At 39.6% G+C, this 15,878-nt stretch overlaps 1 protein-coding gene across 12 annotated transcripts in view; it reads right to left on the reverse strand.

Moving 5' to 3' along the window:
* The window catches only part of prom1a (prominin 1a), a 91,674-nt gene that overhangs the window by 7,541 nt on the left and 68,255 nt on the right, over positions 1-15,878 (reverse strand). For 8 of the 12 annotated variants that reach the window (XR_004552948.2, XR_004552947.2, XR_004552946.2 and 5 more), the window contains 15 exons: positions 15,787-15,850; positions 15,038-15,197; positions 14,442-14,594; positions 13,353-13,476; positions 12,642-12,745; positions 11,776-11,860; positions 6,333-6,479; positions 4,182-4,253; positions 3,963-4,055; positions 2,376-2,393; positions 1,820-1,873; positions 1,651-1,731; positions 1,508-1,576; positions 819-908; positions 65-180 (listed from right to left, as the gene is read on the reverse strand). Coding sequence is in view for 5 of the 12 variants with exons in the window: in XM_034093050.2 (XP_033948941.1) it covers positions 65-180; positions 819-908; positions 1,508-1,576; positions 1,651-1,731; positions 1,820-1,873; positions 2,376-2,393; positions 3,963-4,055; positions 4,182-4,253; positions 6,333-6,479; positions 11,776-11,860; positions 12,642-12,745; positions 13,353-13,476; positions 14,442-14,594; positions 15,038-15,197; positions 15,787-15,850 (1,430 nt within the window). In the remaining 7 variants the exon portion in view is untranslated. Of the gene's footprint in view, positions 1-60; positions 181-818; positions 909-1,507; positions 1,577-1,650; positions 1,732-1,819; positions 1,874-2,375; positions 2,394-3,962; positions 4,056-4,181; positions 4,254-6,332; positions 6,480-11,775; positions 11,861-12,641; positions 12,746-13,352; positions 13,477-14,441; positions 14,595-15,037; positions 15,198-15,786; positions 15,851-15,878 lie in introns of those variants that run through there. The other 4 variants (XR_004552949.2, XR_004552945.2, XR_004552944.2 and 1 more) reach the window with 2 other exon arrangements.

Genomic DNA, 15,878 nt, shown 5'->3' on the forward strand with positions numbered 1-15,878 from the left:
TCTTTTGCACATTAAACTATAAAATAAATGTATGCAGCCGTAAAGGAGTAACACATATACTCACTCGTCGTAAACGTCCTCTGTGTCCATCCTGCGGTAGAACTTTGCTAGCTTCACAGCGAGGATGATGCTGGGCAGCAGGAAGAGAGCGCTGCAGCCCAGGCCCATCCAGAAGGTGTTCTGTGGGGGAAAAACCAAACCAATAGTCCAGGAATATAATTGTGATAAGTTATAAATCAATCAAAGTCATTTACCCAGCAATTATGCCCAATTTCCCCTAGTTATAAGAACAGGATTAGCTTCTTTCTTTGTCGTTTGTGAAGATGTAAATTGAATATCTTTAGGTTTGTTTTGACAAAATAGTCATATTTATTGATGCTATATTAGGCCTACATGTTAGATGAAGTTTCAGACAATTGTGCATAAAGAAAATATCTCCAGAAGGATCAATTAAATTGTTAGCTTGAAATACAGATGTAAATACAAATTCACACTTTTGCCATCTTTGCATATTTTTGATCTACCTGATGTTACATTACATTTCATTTAGCTGACGCTTTTACCCAAAGCGACTTCCAGGGACGTTCTCCCTGGAGTGACTGAGGGCTAAGTGCCTTACTCAAGGGCACACTAGTGGTGGTGTTCCTGGCGGGATTTGAACTCACAACCTTCCGATCTTCATCCCACCTCACTATCCATTAGACCACCACTACCCCATGTTAAATGTAGTATACAAAAAAGTGTTATGGTGCACCACCCTGACCTCTTTAAACATTCCCAATCATATTTAAATGGTCCTTTCTCCCTGATATTATTACCATGGAGTCGACCACAAAACTGCAAGTCATGATCTCCGCCGTGTCCAGCATGTTGCTGAAAGGCTTGCACGGTGCGACCTCTAAGGCCAGCTGCAGGGAGAGAGATATAATCAGTCAACACATCAGACTCAGACTGTCTAATTCTGTTTGCAGCTTAAAAAGATGAAATCCTCTCTTGGTGCCATTCTTAAGTACTTACGGAGTAGGTCCTTGTACTTTAAGTGTTCTCACAAAACTACGAAAACATTGTGATTGAAATAAAAATGTCCGATTGACAGCTCTAAGGAAATAGCTCCAGGCTTCAAACGTGTCTTTCCTCTTGTTTTTTTACTTTGTTGTGAATTCCTAACTACGCCCAAAACCAAAGCAAATTCCTCCAATTTATAGAGGTTGTAATTGTTATATTGGTCTTCTCCGAATTGACTCATGCACCATGCAAAGTGCATTTCTCTCTTCGTACCAACACTGTTCGGTTTTGACTAAGTCATATACTAATGTAATTCTTCAAGTATACACCTAAGATACGTTTATTTTGTATACTTAAATATATTTTTGATAAACCTATAATGGGTTTCTACCTCACCTGCACATGTATTTGACTTTTCTTAGATTTAATTGTACTCTTCATGACCTTTTTGCGTTTTCAAAATGTGCAAATAAAGCTAACGAATCAACACGCAAACACTTACTGAGGTCTTGACCCACTCTATGTATTGATTGAAGTAGCCAACAATGGTGGCTGTGTATTTTCCCGTTTCCTGTAATAGATTAAGACAACATGTGAGGTGCAGATCAACAGAACATATGACAAAGTAAGGTATCCATGCGTTACCTGATTGATTAAATGTGTTGCATTCTGGGAGATGAGGTACTGGGCCGCTTCAATCGCCTCCAGAACTGCTAAAACTTTGTTCTGCAGGGAAGAAATGACAGATTTAATCCGTTTTGACTTTAATCTAATCCTATATTTCTGATTTATACTGAAGAGCTTGTTGGCTTACTGGCAGGTCGGAAGCTGTTCTCTCCAGGAACCTCATACTCTGGTTCAACGCGCTCTTTAAAAAGAAAAAGAAACGCACACTTTAACACCAGAAACCTGCAAAGTCGGGGGAAACACTTAGGGGCCGTTTACACCAGAGAAACACAAAGGGAGACCAGGTAATAACAACACGTGATGAACAATATTCTGCTTTTATAACAAGCATGCTGAAGATGTTTGTTCCAAAAGGTAATATCCACAGCAAAGAAAGAAATTATGAATATTTTCTTGATTTTCACAGAAATGATGGCGAGAACTGAGCTTTTATACCAAATGAATAACTGGATTAAACTCGCATTTCTTTTCTTAAAGTGGATATCATTGAATATTTTGGTACAAAACCACGATTAACACCATTGAATAGGATACGTTTATGTAAATACACACACAAGCACACACAATATCCCACAACACCACCCAGAATGAGACTTCTCAGATCTGTGAGATACAATATCTCTGAATGATCCATAGAATGAATGGAGACACTAAATACACGGTGTGGACACGTTCCAGCTTACCCTCGCTCTAACATATTTCTTGAAGTGGAAAGTGGAAAAAGAAAAACACAAGAATCTGTTGTAAAAGTCGTGTTGAGGCGCGTCACTGTTTGAATGTCCAGTAGCTGTACAACCCTGGTGTTATTCAATATTATAGTATTGACAGGGAAAATTACAAATTATATTTAATGTGTTTTTCACAACATGGGATGATCGAACGTGGCCTGACGGTCAAAACACTCCACGTTTGATGATATGAATATGTAATCATTCCCTTGAATTAGCATTAGCCCATGGATAACACATCAATGACTGTGGCCGTTTCTCAATGTCGAGTAAAGCTGCTGCAGAGCCACTATTTCAAGTATACTACGTCATCGAGTGGCGCCGAATGCTCAAACAGTCCTTCGGTGCCACTCGATGACGTAGTATACTTGAAATAGTGGCTCTGCAGCAGCTTTACTCGACATTGAGAAGCGGCCTCTGACTGCTTTCTGAAGTCGAGTTTCTTTATGACTACTTTAATGAATTTATGGGGCACCTTTTGGGAGTGAAACAAGCTATCACTTTCTAAAATGTTTAGCTGCTAATTTACACACATTCAACATTAGTGATAATTTAGAGTTGTGTTTCTGGCCACCTGATGAATGTTCACTCTCTTGTTGCTCTGTTTTCGGCCCCCACCATCTCGCCGTACCATCATAATACTGCTGCTGTTAAGCCTGGACTGTTACATTACGTACATGCAATACTGTTTTCTACCTTTTTATTCTATGAACTTTGTCCTACACACGCACATCTTTATTTGATATATGAGCTATAATTACAATTATAATAAGGCTTTGCTGTATTGTAACGTTACGGGCCCTAAAACCAAAGCAATGAGCTCAAAGCCACTAAAATGCTTCCTCCAAGCAATTCTCTGACTTTGTCCTTTTTATATAAAAAAATAGTCATTTGATCTAGTTTTTATTTAGATATATTTATATTATTATCAATATTATTTAAATTCTATTTTTGATTTCAAATCTGTTGGGCAGGAATTGGCAGGAGTTGGCAATTAATAAAACATATTCCACTGTACTATCCTGTGTATAAAACCATGTGTCATACTCCGGTACATTTCAGTGACAGTTTACCCTAAAAGGTCAAATCCAGTTTTGCATTCTTTAGTTCTGTGTTTTTGTCATATTTTTCTTCAACCTGCTTCATCTTTTGACTTCTTTTCCCAGTGTGTCGCCGAGCAACCCTCCAAGCATTTACTTGCCCTCACAGAAGAACAAGAGCTGTACATTTCTTACAAGAAAACGCATCCCTCAGTCGCACACAACATGCCCCGCGGCATTGCATCGCTCTCTGGTCTGTGGTTAAGACATGTGGTCCATTCCTCTTCAACGCTGACTGCCAAACTCGACAACATTCTAACGAGAAAACTTCTAAGTTAGCTGCAAAGATTTTCTACCCTGATATCGTGCCAGTTCATTGTTTCCCCGTCGTAAAACAACTGATTTAAGCCACATATTTAGATGGAAAATACGATAAAAGCTGCTGTTTTTGCAACGTTTTTTAGCGATTTCAGTAGCGTGAAAAATAATAATGAGGCGTTACCATGGCCTGCTCCATGGGGATGACCTGTTGAGCGTGGATCTGACGCAGAGTGCCGATGTGACCTTTCAGAGAGCTCTGCAGACCGCCTCTGGGCTGAAACACACACACAGGCGGAGAAACAAGGTAATCTAATGATGTATCTCTAAAGAAACATGTGTGTATGTTAGCCTTAAAAGTGTCAGCTAAATGTAACGTATAAAAGCACCACGGTGTTCTTACCATGAGGTCTGTCTGCGCCTCCAGCTCTCTGGCATACGTGAGCAGGTCCATCACTGTAACTCCTTTGTTGACCTGGAGGTATAAAGAGAGGAATACATCATCTTCTTTCAATGGTAATTTTGGAGGGCAAAACACTTAGAGACTATCATCCATTATTAGCTGTAATAAAACACTTTTAAATGTTGTTGCTTTTACATTTCAAAAATCCCACTGCTCCTTGGAATGACTGTTAACTTGAGACATAATTAGCCTGAGCTGCTGGAGTAAAAACACACATCACTAGGGCAACGCTGAATCTTAAAACCTCTTCACTGCTCCAGTATTTCCTTTGGAAGCAAATGCTTAAGCACTAAATACTTATTAAATTCGGAGGCAATCCATGTACTCAGGAGGTACAAATAACTAGAAGGAATGAAAACATAGTAGTGGCTAAATATTAAATAAAAAGCCAACATGGTGCTATCACTACATTATGCACAAGATCAAATCAGTGTGTTTAGCAGCAGAGAAATGATGTGTCTATGTACCAGTTTTTGATTAAAACCACAATATTTAAAAAAAGAAAGGAACTATTGATCATCTGAATAATACACAATCTCTTTTTTTAACCTCCCTACACTCAATTGTAATTAATTTGCCAAAAAGTAAAAGATTATTTAGATTAAATGTTCTATAGATATTGCAGGAAATGGCCAAGACAAGGGGTTTGGAAACTTGCATACTTGTAAGGGTCCTCTCTGTAATATATTTCTACTAGAGTTGCTCTCATAATACACTATTATTATCTAAGTTTAAGAACCTCAAACCTCTCCTCCTGACTGTTGAGAGTGAGTTGTGAATCAGGACAGGTGGTGCACTTGAATGGAGTCCTTCAACCTCTTCTTTGCGCTCAGAAGAAATACACGTGAGTGAACCTGACAGGTAGTGTCGAAGAAGACGGGAGTGCCGAGTCCCGGCTTGTTCCTACGCTCGCTCTGCCTTGGCAGGAATACTTTTGGATAATCAGGCTTCAGTGATGCTCAACAGAACCCAGTGTACTGTGTCAGGTCGCAGCTCCTATTGGGTAAAGCATGGCTGCCTGCTGTATGTTAACTGACAGCCAGGGAGGGGGGGGGGGTTAACAGACCCTTAGGAACCATGCTATTTCTGGTAACAGTCCTTTAAAGTACATATACCATTATAGTATATGTATAGAACAATCTGTTATCAATATTTACCCTGGTCTTTCATTGAACTGGTATGTATAAAGAGATATCACTAATGAATTGACGTCAGAGCCTATAGTGGTAGAATGGAAGTACATTTACTCTTAGTACTTACAATTTGAGGTACTTTTACTTTACTTGAATATCTCCATTTAATGCTTCTTTATGCTTTTACTCCACTGCATATCACAGGGACAATGTTCTTTTTATATTTCACTTAAACTTGCTAATTACACATAAAGGCATCAGTGAAAAAGTATTCTACTACTTTTCACAATGTGGTATATTGCTTCTTTTACTAAAGTAACGTTTCAGAATATTTCTTACATTTTATATTTGACTTTTACTTTCCAAACAGATCATATATAGTTATTATGTGAATGTATTTTCCTGTATTTGATTTTGAATCATGCACAGTTTAAGTGTGATCTGTCTGGGCTTATACTTATTACGTTTTTGAATTAGATAAATCTTTATTTCTCCTAAGAGAAATTGTGGTGCAGCAGTTCGATTACAAAGTAGCAAAAAGTTCATAATAAAGAATCCAAAATGTAAGCATGGCAATTGTAGCAGTTAATGGTTATTAGGGGTGCGTACAAAAATCGATTCACATAAGAATCGCGATTCTATCTCTTCCGATTCAGAATCGATTCAGAAATTCCAAGAATCGATTCACATTTTTCAGTTTTGCCCGCTACGCTGTTTTCCATTTTTTCTACGCCGTGAGCTCCGTAATGTCCCGCTAACATGGCACTTAGACTTTACAGTATGCAGCATCGTGGGAAACCCACCAGGAAATCCTCTTCACTCTGTCCGCTCTTCATGCCTCACAGGGCGGACTCCTGAGCTATTTTGAATCGCGAATCGATTGTGAATCAAATCGTGACTCCAAGAAATCGAATCGAATCGTGCACCCCTAATAGTTACGTTATGTATTATGTGTCACCTCTTCCAGGTAGTCTGCATAGTTGATTTCTGACAGCCCTGCGTCAGAGAAATCCACGAGGTTCTGCTTCCCCTCGGCCTCCAACAGGATTATTTCCCTCAGGTCCATCTTAACGCCCTCCAGCTGACTCACCACATCCTTCGTGAACTGTGAACAAAAAGGAACCGTTTTAACAGGATGTAAAACACTACGGCTTGATTATGTTATTTTACATTTTGGATTCTCAAATAGTCTTAACCTAACATCTCACATCTCTCACCAAGGTTTCTATGTACGTCACAGTTTCAGTCTTTGAACAGGGTGAATACATACAAATTGTTAACATAATGATAGGCCTACAAAAATGCTAAGCAAAAACGTTAGTACTAGGGTGACAAACTATTTTAAAGATGTGGTTTGGATAGTATTTCGCATAGCATACCAGAATTACCTTTCTTGAGGTTGTTTGTGTGGACAAATCATTCTTGTAACTCTTAAAGTTGGGGTAGGTACATTTCAGAAACCGGCTCGAGATACACTTTTTGTTATATTCCATGGAATGCTCTTAACATCCCGATAGCAATGAATATCTTAAGTGCTTTGACAGCCTTCCATCTGTGCACAAACTTATCTCGTGCCCTCATTGGTCATATGCGCGTTCGTGTGTGTTGGAGGAGGGGCTCTGTGAGGAAGTGGCAGATTTTTTCCGGCTATGTATTTTCAAATTCTAGCGCACTCTAGCTGGTTTCTCCGAAATTACCTACCCCACCTTTAATTGCAGTCCTTATTAATGCATAAAGCACTTTTGTTGAAAGTTGCTAAATGAATGAACAAATTGGAATACATTTCTTACACAACCAAGTTATTAAACCAAGAGACGACATCTATTCCTGGGCAGACATGAAACAACATTTCTACAATGACTTTATGGGCTAATAAGGGTTTATTGTATTGTCGTTTATGAAAGCCATAACCATAAAGAGATCCATGGTGAAAAATATGATTTTCCAAAAGGCTTGAAAAGTAATATGTAATTTCAATTTCTTTTTTATGGCACTTTGAAGAGAACACAACAAACATGTTGGCAATGGACATGTTTGTTTCCTAAAATGTTTCTCTTAACTTTACCCTTAAATGCCGAAACAGGAGTTTACCCCAAGGCTGACAATGGTTTGGATTTCTCAGAATAGTCATTGTACTGAGTTATTTTTTTCTTTAAAAGATGGAATTCATTTAAATGTGTTATCAGTTAATTAATTTAATTGGCAGATTAAGCTACACAAAGGGTAGTAAAGTCAGAACAACCTTAGGCCCCGTCCACACGGAGACGAAACGGGTACTTTATCGTATAGACGGTTCGTCCACACGAGGCCGACACAGAGCCGCGGAAACGGAGCCCTCAAACGATACACTTTGATAACGGTGGGTAGGTATGTGGAAGAAAGGCTTACGGCTCTGTGTGTACGCCCTATACGATCATAGCCCCGCCTCTCCCCACCTCTCCTGCTCACCCCCGCGTCATTGCTGATGCCTTTCGCCAACAACAATGGCGGATCACAGGGTTGCGTTCGTGCTCCAGACGCTACTGACCATGATACAGATGTTAGTGCAAAATCTACAGCTCCTCTACCACAACCATCCGCAACAAGTGGACATGGAGAACTACATGAACTACATGTTGCTAAATCCACCGCGGAGAATAACCAGAAGGGCAACCAGGCAACCATGGCAACCATGCTCGGGGGGCTTATTCGCTGCTTTTGGTGTATTTTGTGGCGGAAGTACAGCGCCACTTACAGGCCCGGCATATGTACTGTATACTATTTTCAAAAGCTAAAAAGACACCAGAGACCACTTTAGATATTGTTACTACGCAAGGACAAGTACTTGAAGTGGTTGGCTGTTACAAATACCTTGGTATCTGGCTTGATGATTGCCTCTCTTTTAAACTTCAGGTCGATAATCTGCTTAAAAAGCTGAGGTTGAAGCTAGGTTTCTTTTTCAGAAACAAGTCCTCTTTCTCACTTGAGGCCAAGAACAGGCTAGGCTCTGTGACCTTTTTACCTGTGCTGGACTATGGTGATCTGCTTTATATGAATGCACCTGCCCATTGCCTGATCAAGTTAGATGACGCCTATCACAGTGCACTGAGATTTGTTACAAACTGTAAAGCACTTCCTCATCACTGTACCCTGATTTGCCTTCACTTACTGTACGGAGGCTCAGTCATTGGTACATGTTCATCTACAGCAGGGGTGTCAAACTCAATTTCATCGCGGGCCACATTGGAATTATGGTTGTACTCAAAGGGCCGGTTGTAACTTTAAGACTATATAAATATTTAATATATATAAAATAATGTATTATATTACATTATTGCCTCTGCATTGGATTATTATCGGATAGGGTAATAACTTCATAATTAACTACGTCTGAAAGCAGAAGTCTTGGGAAAATAATTGCAAGTCTCTTCGGTGAGTGTCACAAAATGATTTAAAAAGAAAAGTGAAATTTGGGGGGAAAAAGTTACATTTAGAAAAAAAGCAACGTCTTGAAAAAAAAATCTAATTCAGAGAAAAAAGGCATATTTTGAAGAAAAAAAGCTAAATTCTGAAGAAAAAAGGCATATTTGAGATGCATTGTGGGACATGTAGTTTATGGGCAACGTGCTTCTGTAAATCGGCATGTAACCGTATAATAAACATATTATATTCTTTCAGAGCTCGTGTGGGCCACAGAAAATTGAGTCACGGGCCGGATTTGGCCCCCGGGCCTTGAGTTTGACACCCCTGATCTACAGTATAAAGCCATGCTGGGTAAACTCCCATCTTACATCTGCTCTCTGATCACACAGAGCAGGTAGCTATTGCCTGAGATCACATGATGTGGCTTTGTTACATGTGCCAAGTGCAAGGACTGACTTAGGGACGAAAGCTTGTATGTGCGCAGCTCCTCTTGCTTGGAACAGTCTTGAAAAAGATTTGAAACTGAGCAAATTGGTTCCACTGCCTGTTTTTAAAGCTCAGATAGGTGCAGTGATACTTGATACTGTTGGTACTTGTCAATGTCTCTAGGTGTGTAAATGTGCCCTGTAAATACGAAGTCCTTTGTTATCTGTTGTTTTATGTTCATGTTGTAACCTAGTTGCTGCCATGCTGGACAGGTCTCTCTTGAAAAAGAGATCGATGATCTCAATGGGACCACCTGGTTAAATAAAGGTTTGAATGAATGGAGGACCTACCCTACCAACACTGTGGCTATTTCTAAATGTCTGGTAAGCACTGTTTGACGATTACTGTTAATAATGTTAGAAATGTTAATATGGTACGTTTAGTTATTATGGGACAACATGTATTGACAACAGGTGAGCATATCATCTGGTATGCATTATGGTGAAGTCAAAAGGTCTCTCTCAAAGACCAAGAGGATATGATACTAAGAAGGTCTGATTAACATGTTATGATAATGACACTACAGTACCATCAAGCTGAAGAACAACTTTATTCACATCTCAACCCCCAATATCTCTATAATCACAGTGGCTTGATTGAGAACCATGTTTCACCATGGGAATGTGATGTATGTTGTTGCTCAGATTGAAAAGAAGGGGATATTTTAATGTGGAATAGAAAGCTATTCAATATCTGAACAGATGAAATAATTTCAAAGATCCAATAATGTTTTACGCATGTTGCGACTGTTCGTTATGGGGAGCTCAATATTTCATAGGATTTTTCACTATAGCTTTTGCACTAACAATTAAATAACTGACCTACTCTATAGTCTTTTTTTGTTTCTCAAATCCTATCATGTAGGATGACACACTTTGGGAAACTTGCATCGTGCCGGCATTTAATGAAGATAAATGACCAATATGCAGAAAGAGAAGCAGCATTGGGAGTGCCAGCTGTTGTTTTGGACAAGCCAAGACAGTTTTGCCAACTGACAGGAAAGTACTGAATGTCTCAGGCAGGCAGGAGTTGCTGGCTCGCAGCCAACAAGAAATAGAAACATACATCAGTGTAATGTCTCAGGCGTACACTGAGGCAAGGGCTGAGGCATGTCAAAGCTATCGGCCGTCAGCACAGACTTTGTTTTGGCAGCAAAGAAATCATTAGGTAATGCTAATTAGATCCTGCAGCCAAGGATGAAGATATCTGGACACGACATCACTGTTAGCTACATGTTCAAATTGCTTAATTCTACCTTTGGTTTGAGAATGTAGTACAATGCCTTCTTTATTGTATATTCTGCCAATACTTTTGTTACATGAAGTTGCAGAGTATAGTATACCTTACAACACCAACATAGATTCAGATTAATCAGAACTACATACAGTACAATATAGAACTCCCTAAAGCCCCTGTCACACTGTCCCGAAATTGACACCCGATGGACACACGATAAAGGAAATGTTCAAATTCGGCTGTGATCGTAGCATCGGGCCGTTCGTGAGGGCATCTAAGCCATCGTATGACCGCCGGTGGAGTTTCTCAGGCTCCGGCAGCAACTTCGTGAGCGGCAACTTCGTAAGGCACTCGTGAGGGCATCTTGTCAAGTCGTGTCATCATCGGTGCATTCGCCCTCACTCTGATCGGGGCGAATGCCCGATGGCACCGTGGATAACAAGATGCCCTCACGATGGCCTTACGAAGGGCAAAATTGACACACGAATTCAACACGGAAATGAACCTTCGCAAGGTCCTTCGGCAATTTTTTGGCATGCCAAAGATTTTGCCACCGCTCACGAAGTTGCTGCCGGAGCCTGAGAAACTCCGCCAGCGGTCATACGAAGGCTTAAGATGCCCTCACGAATGGCCCGATGTTGCTACGATCACAGCCGAATTTGAACATTTCCTTTATCGTGTGTCCATCGGGTTGTTTTATTGCACAACAAAATCATGTAAACATATTATGTAAATAACCCAATTTGTGTTCTGTGAAACTAAAAAGGATATAATATATTATTTTGAAGGACAGTTGACAGGAAGTTGTTGTTGTTATGGAAACAACATTGCGGAGAAAACGTAATATTTTCTACATATAAAGACGGATAAAGTAAAGAACAAAGTCTGAAGATATCAGTACAGTATCATAGTACTGTAACATAAATGTTTTTGGTACTTTCATTGCAGTTGTATCTTAAATGTAATGTAAATGTTGCCTTCGTGTGTGGTTCGGGGCCATCTTCGTGCGAAATTCACAATTCCATATTCGTGTGTCCATCGGGTGTCAATTTCGGGAGAGTGTGACAGGGGCTTTACCGAGTGCTTATTTAAAACATACATGTATTGAGAAGTATCTTGTTTGTACATTTGCATTTGCCAAATAAGTGACACCAGAACTTGTTGAATCGTTTGTAATACATCCGTAATCTTATACTTGTATTATAAAGATACTTGGTTAGTCACTGCATATGAAGGAATGTTTTAATGTTTTAATGTTGTGTCTTGAGTTTACTGACCACTGTAGAGTTCAGGAAGGAGGATATGTTGAAGAGTTTGTCCAGGCGCATGGCTGAGTAGATGCCTTTGTTCTCTTTGCAAGTACTAAGAAAGACACAGACATAATGGAGAAAAAGAAGAAAAGAGAGGACATGTCAACTTAATCGTTTTTCATTGAAAACATTTGCTGCCACCAAGTGAAACTGACTGGAAGTACATGACATTGGCATGTTCCCTGACAGAAAACATTGTACCGTTGCACAAAAAGCCTGGAATATTTGCCAAAATAACACAGATAAATGTCCCACGATAACATGAGGCAGCTGCATACCATGTAGACTCACATCATGTACACAGTATTAGCACTGCTTGCTAATACTGGCAAAGAAAAGACAAGTCAAAGAAACACTGCTCTATTTGGAAGTATATAAAGACTGCCATCCCCTTTACTGAGCATGCAGCTTCTCACCGAAAGGAGATGATGAAAGCTGATGTAACCACTGAGAAAGAGGCTGAAGAAAAGCAGCACAGATATTGTCGAAAAATGATGCTAATTAACTTCTCAAGGTTAATACATTCTCTCCTTCTCATTGGCATCCCCATCAATGGATATAACATATTCAGTTGCATACTTGATGCCTGACCCAACGCCTGCGCCAAAACTAAATTATAAGCAGCATGTTGTTCATCCAGTAATTCCACAGCTTATTATTGAATAAATTGTTTGTTTTTTCCTTCATTTAGCCGTCTAGTCAGATCTAAATAGGAAATGCAGAGAAGACAGATGTGGAGTAGGTTGTGAGGAATATAATAATCTCCTAAGGATAGCTTCGGAAAGGTGGAAAACATTAAACGGTCATCTACATACATAAAAGTTGTTCCTTGCCTGTACAAGCTCTCTGCTGTCAGCTCCAGGTCCGAGTCGTTGTACATGTAGCCCGGGATGAAGTTCTTCCACTCTGGGTTGACCAGATATGGCGTGTCCACAACCTGGTGGATGAGAAAGCCAGGAAGAGGAGTGATCAATAATTATCATAGCAAGGAAATAAAACAATCATTAGTGTGGCCTGGTTAAGTAAAGGCTAGGATACTTCAAGACAAACACTCAAACCCAAACAAAGCGGCATTCTTGCTTCACAATTCCTGTATGTAGTTTTGTAACTAAAATGGAAAATATCTTGTTACAATCCATTTATTTCCTGGCACTATAGCTGTGGTAAAACTAAATTAAATCATTAAATATGGTCATAATGGTTGAACTAGTCCGAACTAATATTTTTGTATCCAGTTGGAGTAAGAAAGGCTTTATGTTGATCACTTTATTACACCTTTTTGAACTGAAACAGCAAGAAAGCTGAGAGAGGCACAGAAGGAAATGATACCAAAATAATATTTAAACCATTTTTATGTTCTGTAAAAAATGTTCGACAAGTTTAGGGCACTAATAACCCATACATTTATTTCAATGCTACGATCAGACATATATCATTTTAATAGTTGTTAGATAAAATCCCTAATGGAGATACCCTGTACATTTTCTTCCTGCACATTGAAGAGTTCTGAATGTGCTTATTTTTTTCGGAGACTTCTGACTTGCCTTGAAGACTTCTTTGGTGTGGAAAGGCTCACAGAAAAGTTTCTCCATGTTTCCTCCAAGCAGGAACATGACAGTCACCATTCCCATCAGCACCAAGGAGAAGATGATGCTGAACCCAACGCCGCTGTGGAGGAGAACACACAGGCTGGCAGGTACAGAAACAATACTGAACAAGCAGAGATGGAGGTGTAGCAGCACTGGAATGGGTGGAAAGAGGGGAATTAAAAGGATCAGCGGGGGTTTAATTTTGATGTGAATAAGTATCTCAAAAATCATGACATCTAGAATACTTTGTCAAAGGTTTATGCTTTGAAATTCAAAAACATTTGTTCGCCTTTGTATGAGAGCCCTTTAAATCCTAAATACGGGATTTCCTTATCATGTAGGAAACAAATACTGTTCGAGTAAATTACTTTATTTTGCCTTAAACAATGTTATGTTATGCACTAAAGTGCTTCTCAAAGTGTGGTCCGCGGACCACTGGTGGTCCGTGAGCGCCCCCTAGTGGTCCGTGAGTATATTGGTAACATTTCACATTTGAAATAAATAAATACATTTAAGTTTTCCGCACTCTCGCGGGAATATCTCCGCAATGGAACGAGCCTAAGTTTCACTTTCTATTGCATGATAAAGCCCAGGGCAACACATTCGTCACACATGTTGCCACTTGTTTGTACCATTTTCAGGCGATTTATAATCTGTTCTAGAAAAACGATGTGTTTTGGGATATTTGTGGAGTTAGGTGGTCCGCGAGTGTTTTTTTATTGGTTAAGTGGTCCTTGGTATGAAAAAGTTTGAGAAACACTGCACTAAAGTTATTGTTTTCTGGTTCTGCATTCAATAAAATATCTCGGTCAACTTTGTTCCTAAATGCACTTTACACTTTTCAGAAGTACTGTAGCTTATATGTACGATACATCGTAGCAGTAGTTGTGGCAGACATAGAAGTTGTTGTTGTTGAGAGTAACTAGCACTAGCACTAACTAGCAATAAATTGTACGACATTTCTAGCAGTGACCTGAACCCTGGCTTCATCAAAGATTTATTTTTCGACAAAAACCTCCTCCTTCAGTTTGAAAGTTGACTCACGCCACGAGCATGGTTCCTCCTGTGTTGGAGATGCAGCCTCGTGTCGTAGGTGAGGCGTGTTTGTCGTATCCCAGAGTGCCGCACAGCAGGCCCAGGTAGTTGAAGGCCAGGACCAGGACCACCATACAGCACAGAGCAATACAGCCAATCCACCTGCAAGCAGCAGACACAGTTAGATACTTCACTGTAAGTGGCCTTAAAATGACAAACTTAGGATGAAAAATGTGTTTGAGTAAGACAAGGAAGCCAAAGCTAAAACCAATTATTATAAAACGGCACATAAGCTTGATGCGGGAAAATAAAATGACTCCTAAATTATCTTAGATTTCCCTCGAGTGCACTATTTTAAACTGAATTAATGTTGAACGCATATGAATATTTTATTAATGCAAAAATATTAGGGCAAGCTTTTATAGCACACATTACTTGTACTGCAGTTCCTAAAAGGAGTCTCCTAGAGAGCAGAAACCTAAAACACAAGCATTGACACAGAGCCCACATTTCTGTATTTACACTTTCTACAGTTTAAGGTATGTTTTTCTTTCTCTCTACCTTTGTTTTACTCTTACAGTTTCAAGAATAGGAGATGAGTTCACCTGTAGAAATCCAGTTTGTCAATTTCAGGGTAGTACTCCTCAATCTTGGCATGGGCATGGCTGATGGCGATAGTGAAGTTGGAAAGGCAACTCTGCACAGGGAACACTTTGGAGAAGCTGCTGATGTTATTTCCAATGCCGTCCATCAAACCTTGCACGCCTGAGAGACACAGCCATCAATAATCCATCAGTTTCAATAAAACATATATTAAGATAATAGATAAAGTAATAAAGCCGCCAGCGACACTTCCAATTGAACACACTTAAAGATTGGTTAATATTAAACTATTCAACGTTACACAAATGAAAGATGAAGTGCATTTTAAGTTGGACTTGATTTGAATTGGAAAGCTAAGTGTGAATTTTAACTTAAAATATATCTTATGTTGCGCAAACTCTCAAGGTAGGAGAATAAAAGAGATGTACGAAGAAGTAAAACATCTCTAGGGACGGGTGGCGCAGTGGTCTGTGCGTTAGATCATCAGATCAAGGGGGCGTTGGGGAACTCCAGTTCGAAACCCGCTCCCGCCCCACTGCGTCAGGCCGTAGTGTCCTTGGGCAAGACACTTCACCCGAACTTGCTCCACAGTAGATGACCATTACATATCTGTATTTGTAAAGCGCTTTGAGAGTCATTGATAAAGCGCTATAATAAGGATTATTATTATCTCAGTGGTTTATTTAGGTGTAGTCACAACTGAAATGTTTTGCATTAAGAAGACAGTTTAGTCGTGTAAAATAACACTTACTCTCAACAACACTTCTGGTCTGTTCAATCACCATATTTGGTGTGTCGTTCAAAGAGGAGTAGCCCTGGGAGAGAAACATGACAAAGTGTTTG

Source organism: Pseudochaenichthys georgianus, chromosome 10, assembly GCF_902827115.2.
Source record: "Pseudochaenichthys georgianus chromosome 10, fPseGeo1.2, whole genome shotgun sequence".
Classification (NCBI taxonomy): Eukaryota; Metazoa; Chordata; class Actinopteri; order Perciformes; family Channichthyidae; genus Pseudochaenichthys; species Pseudochaenichthys georgianus.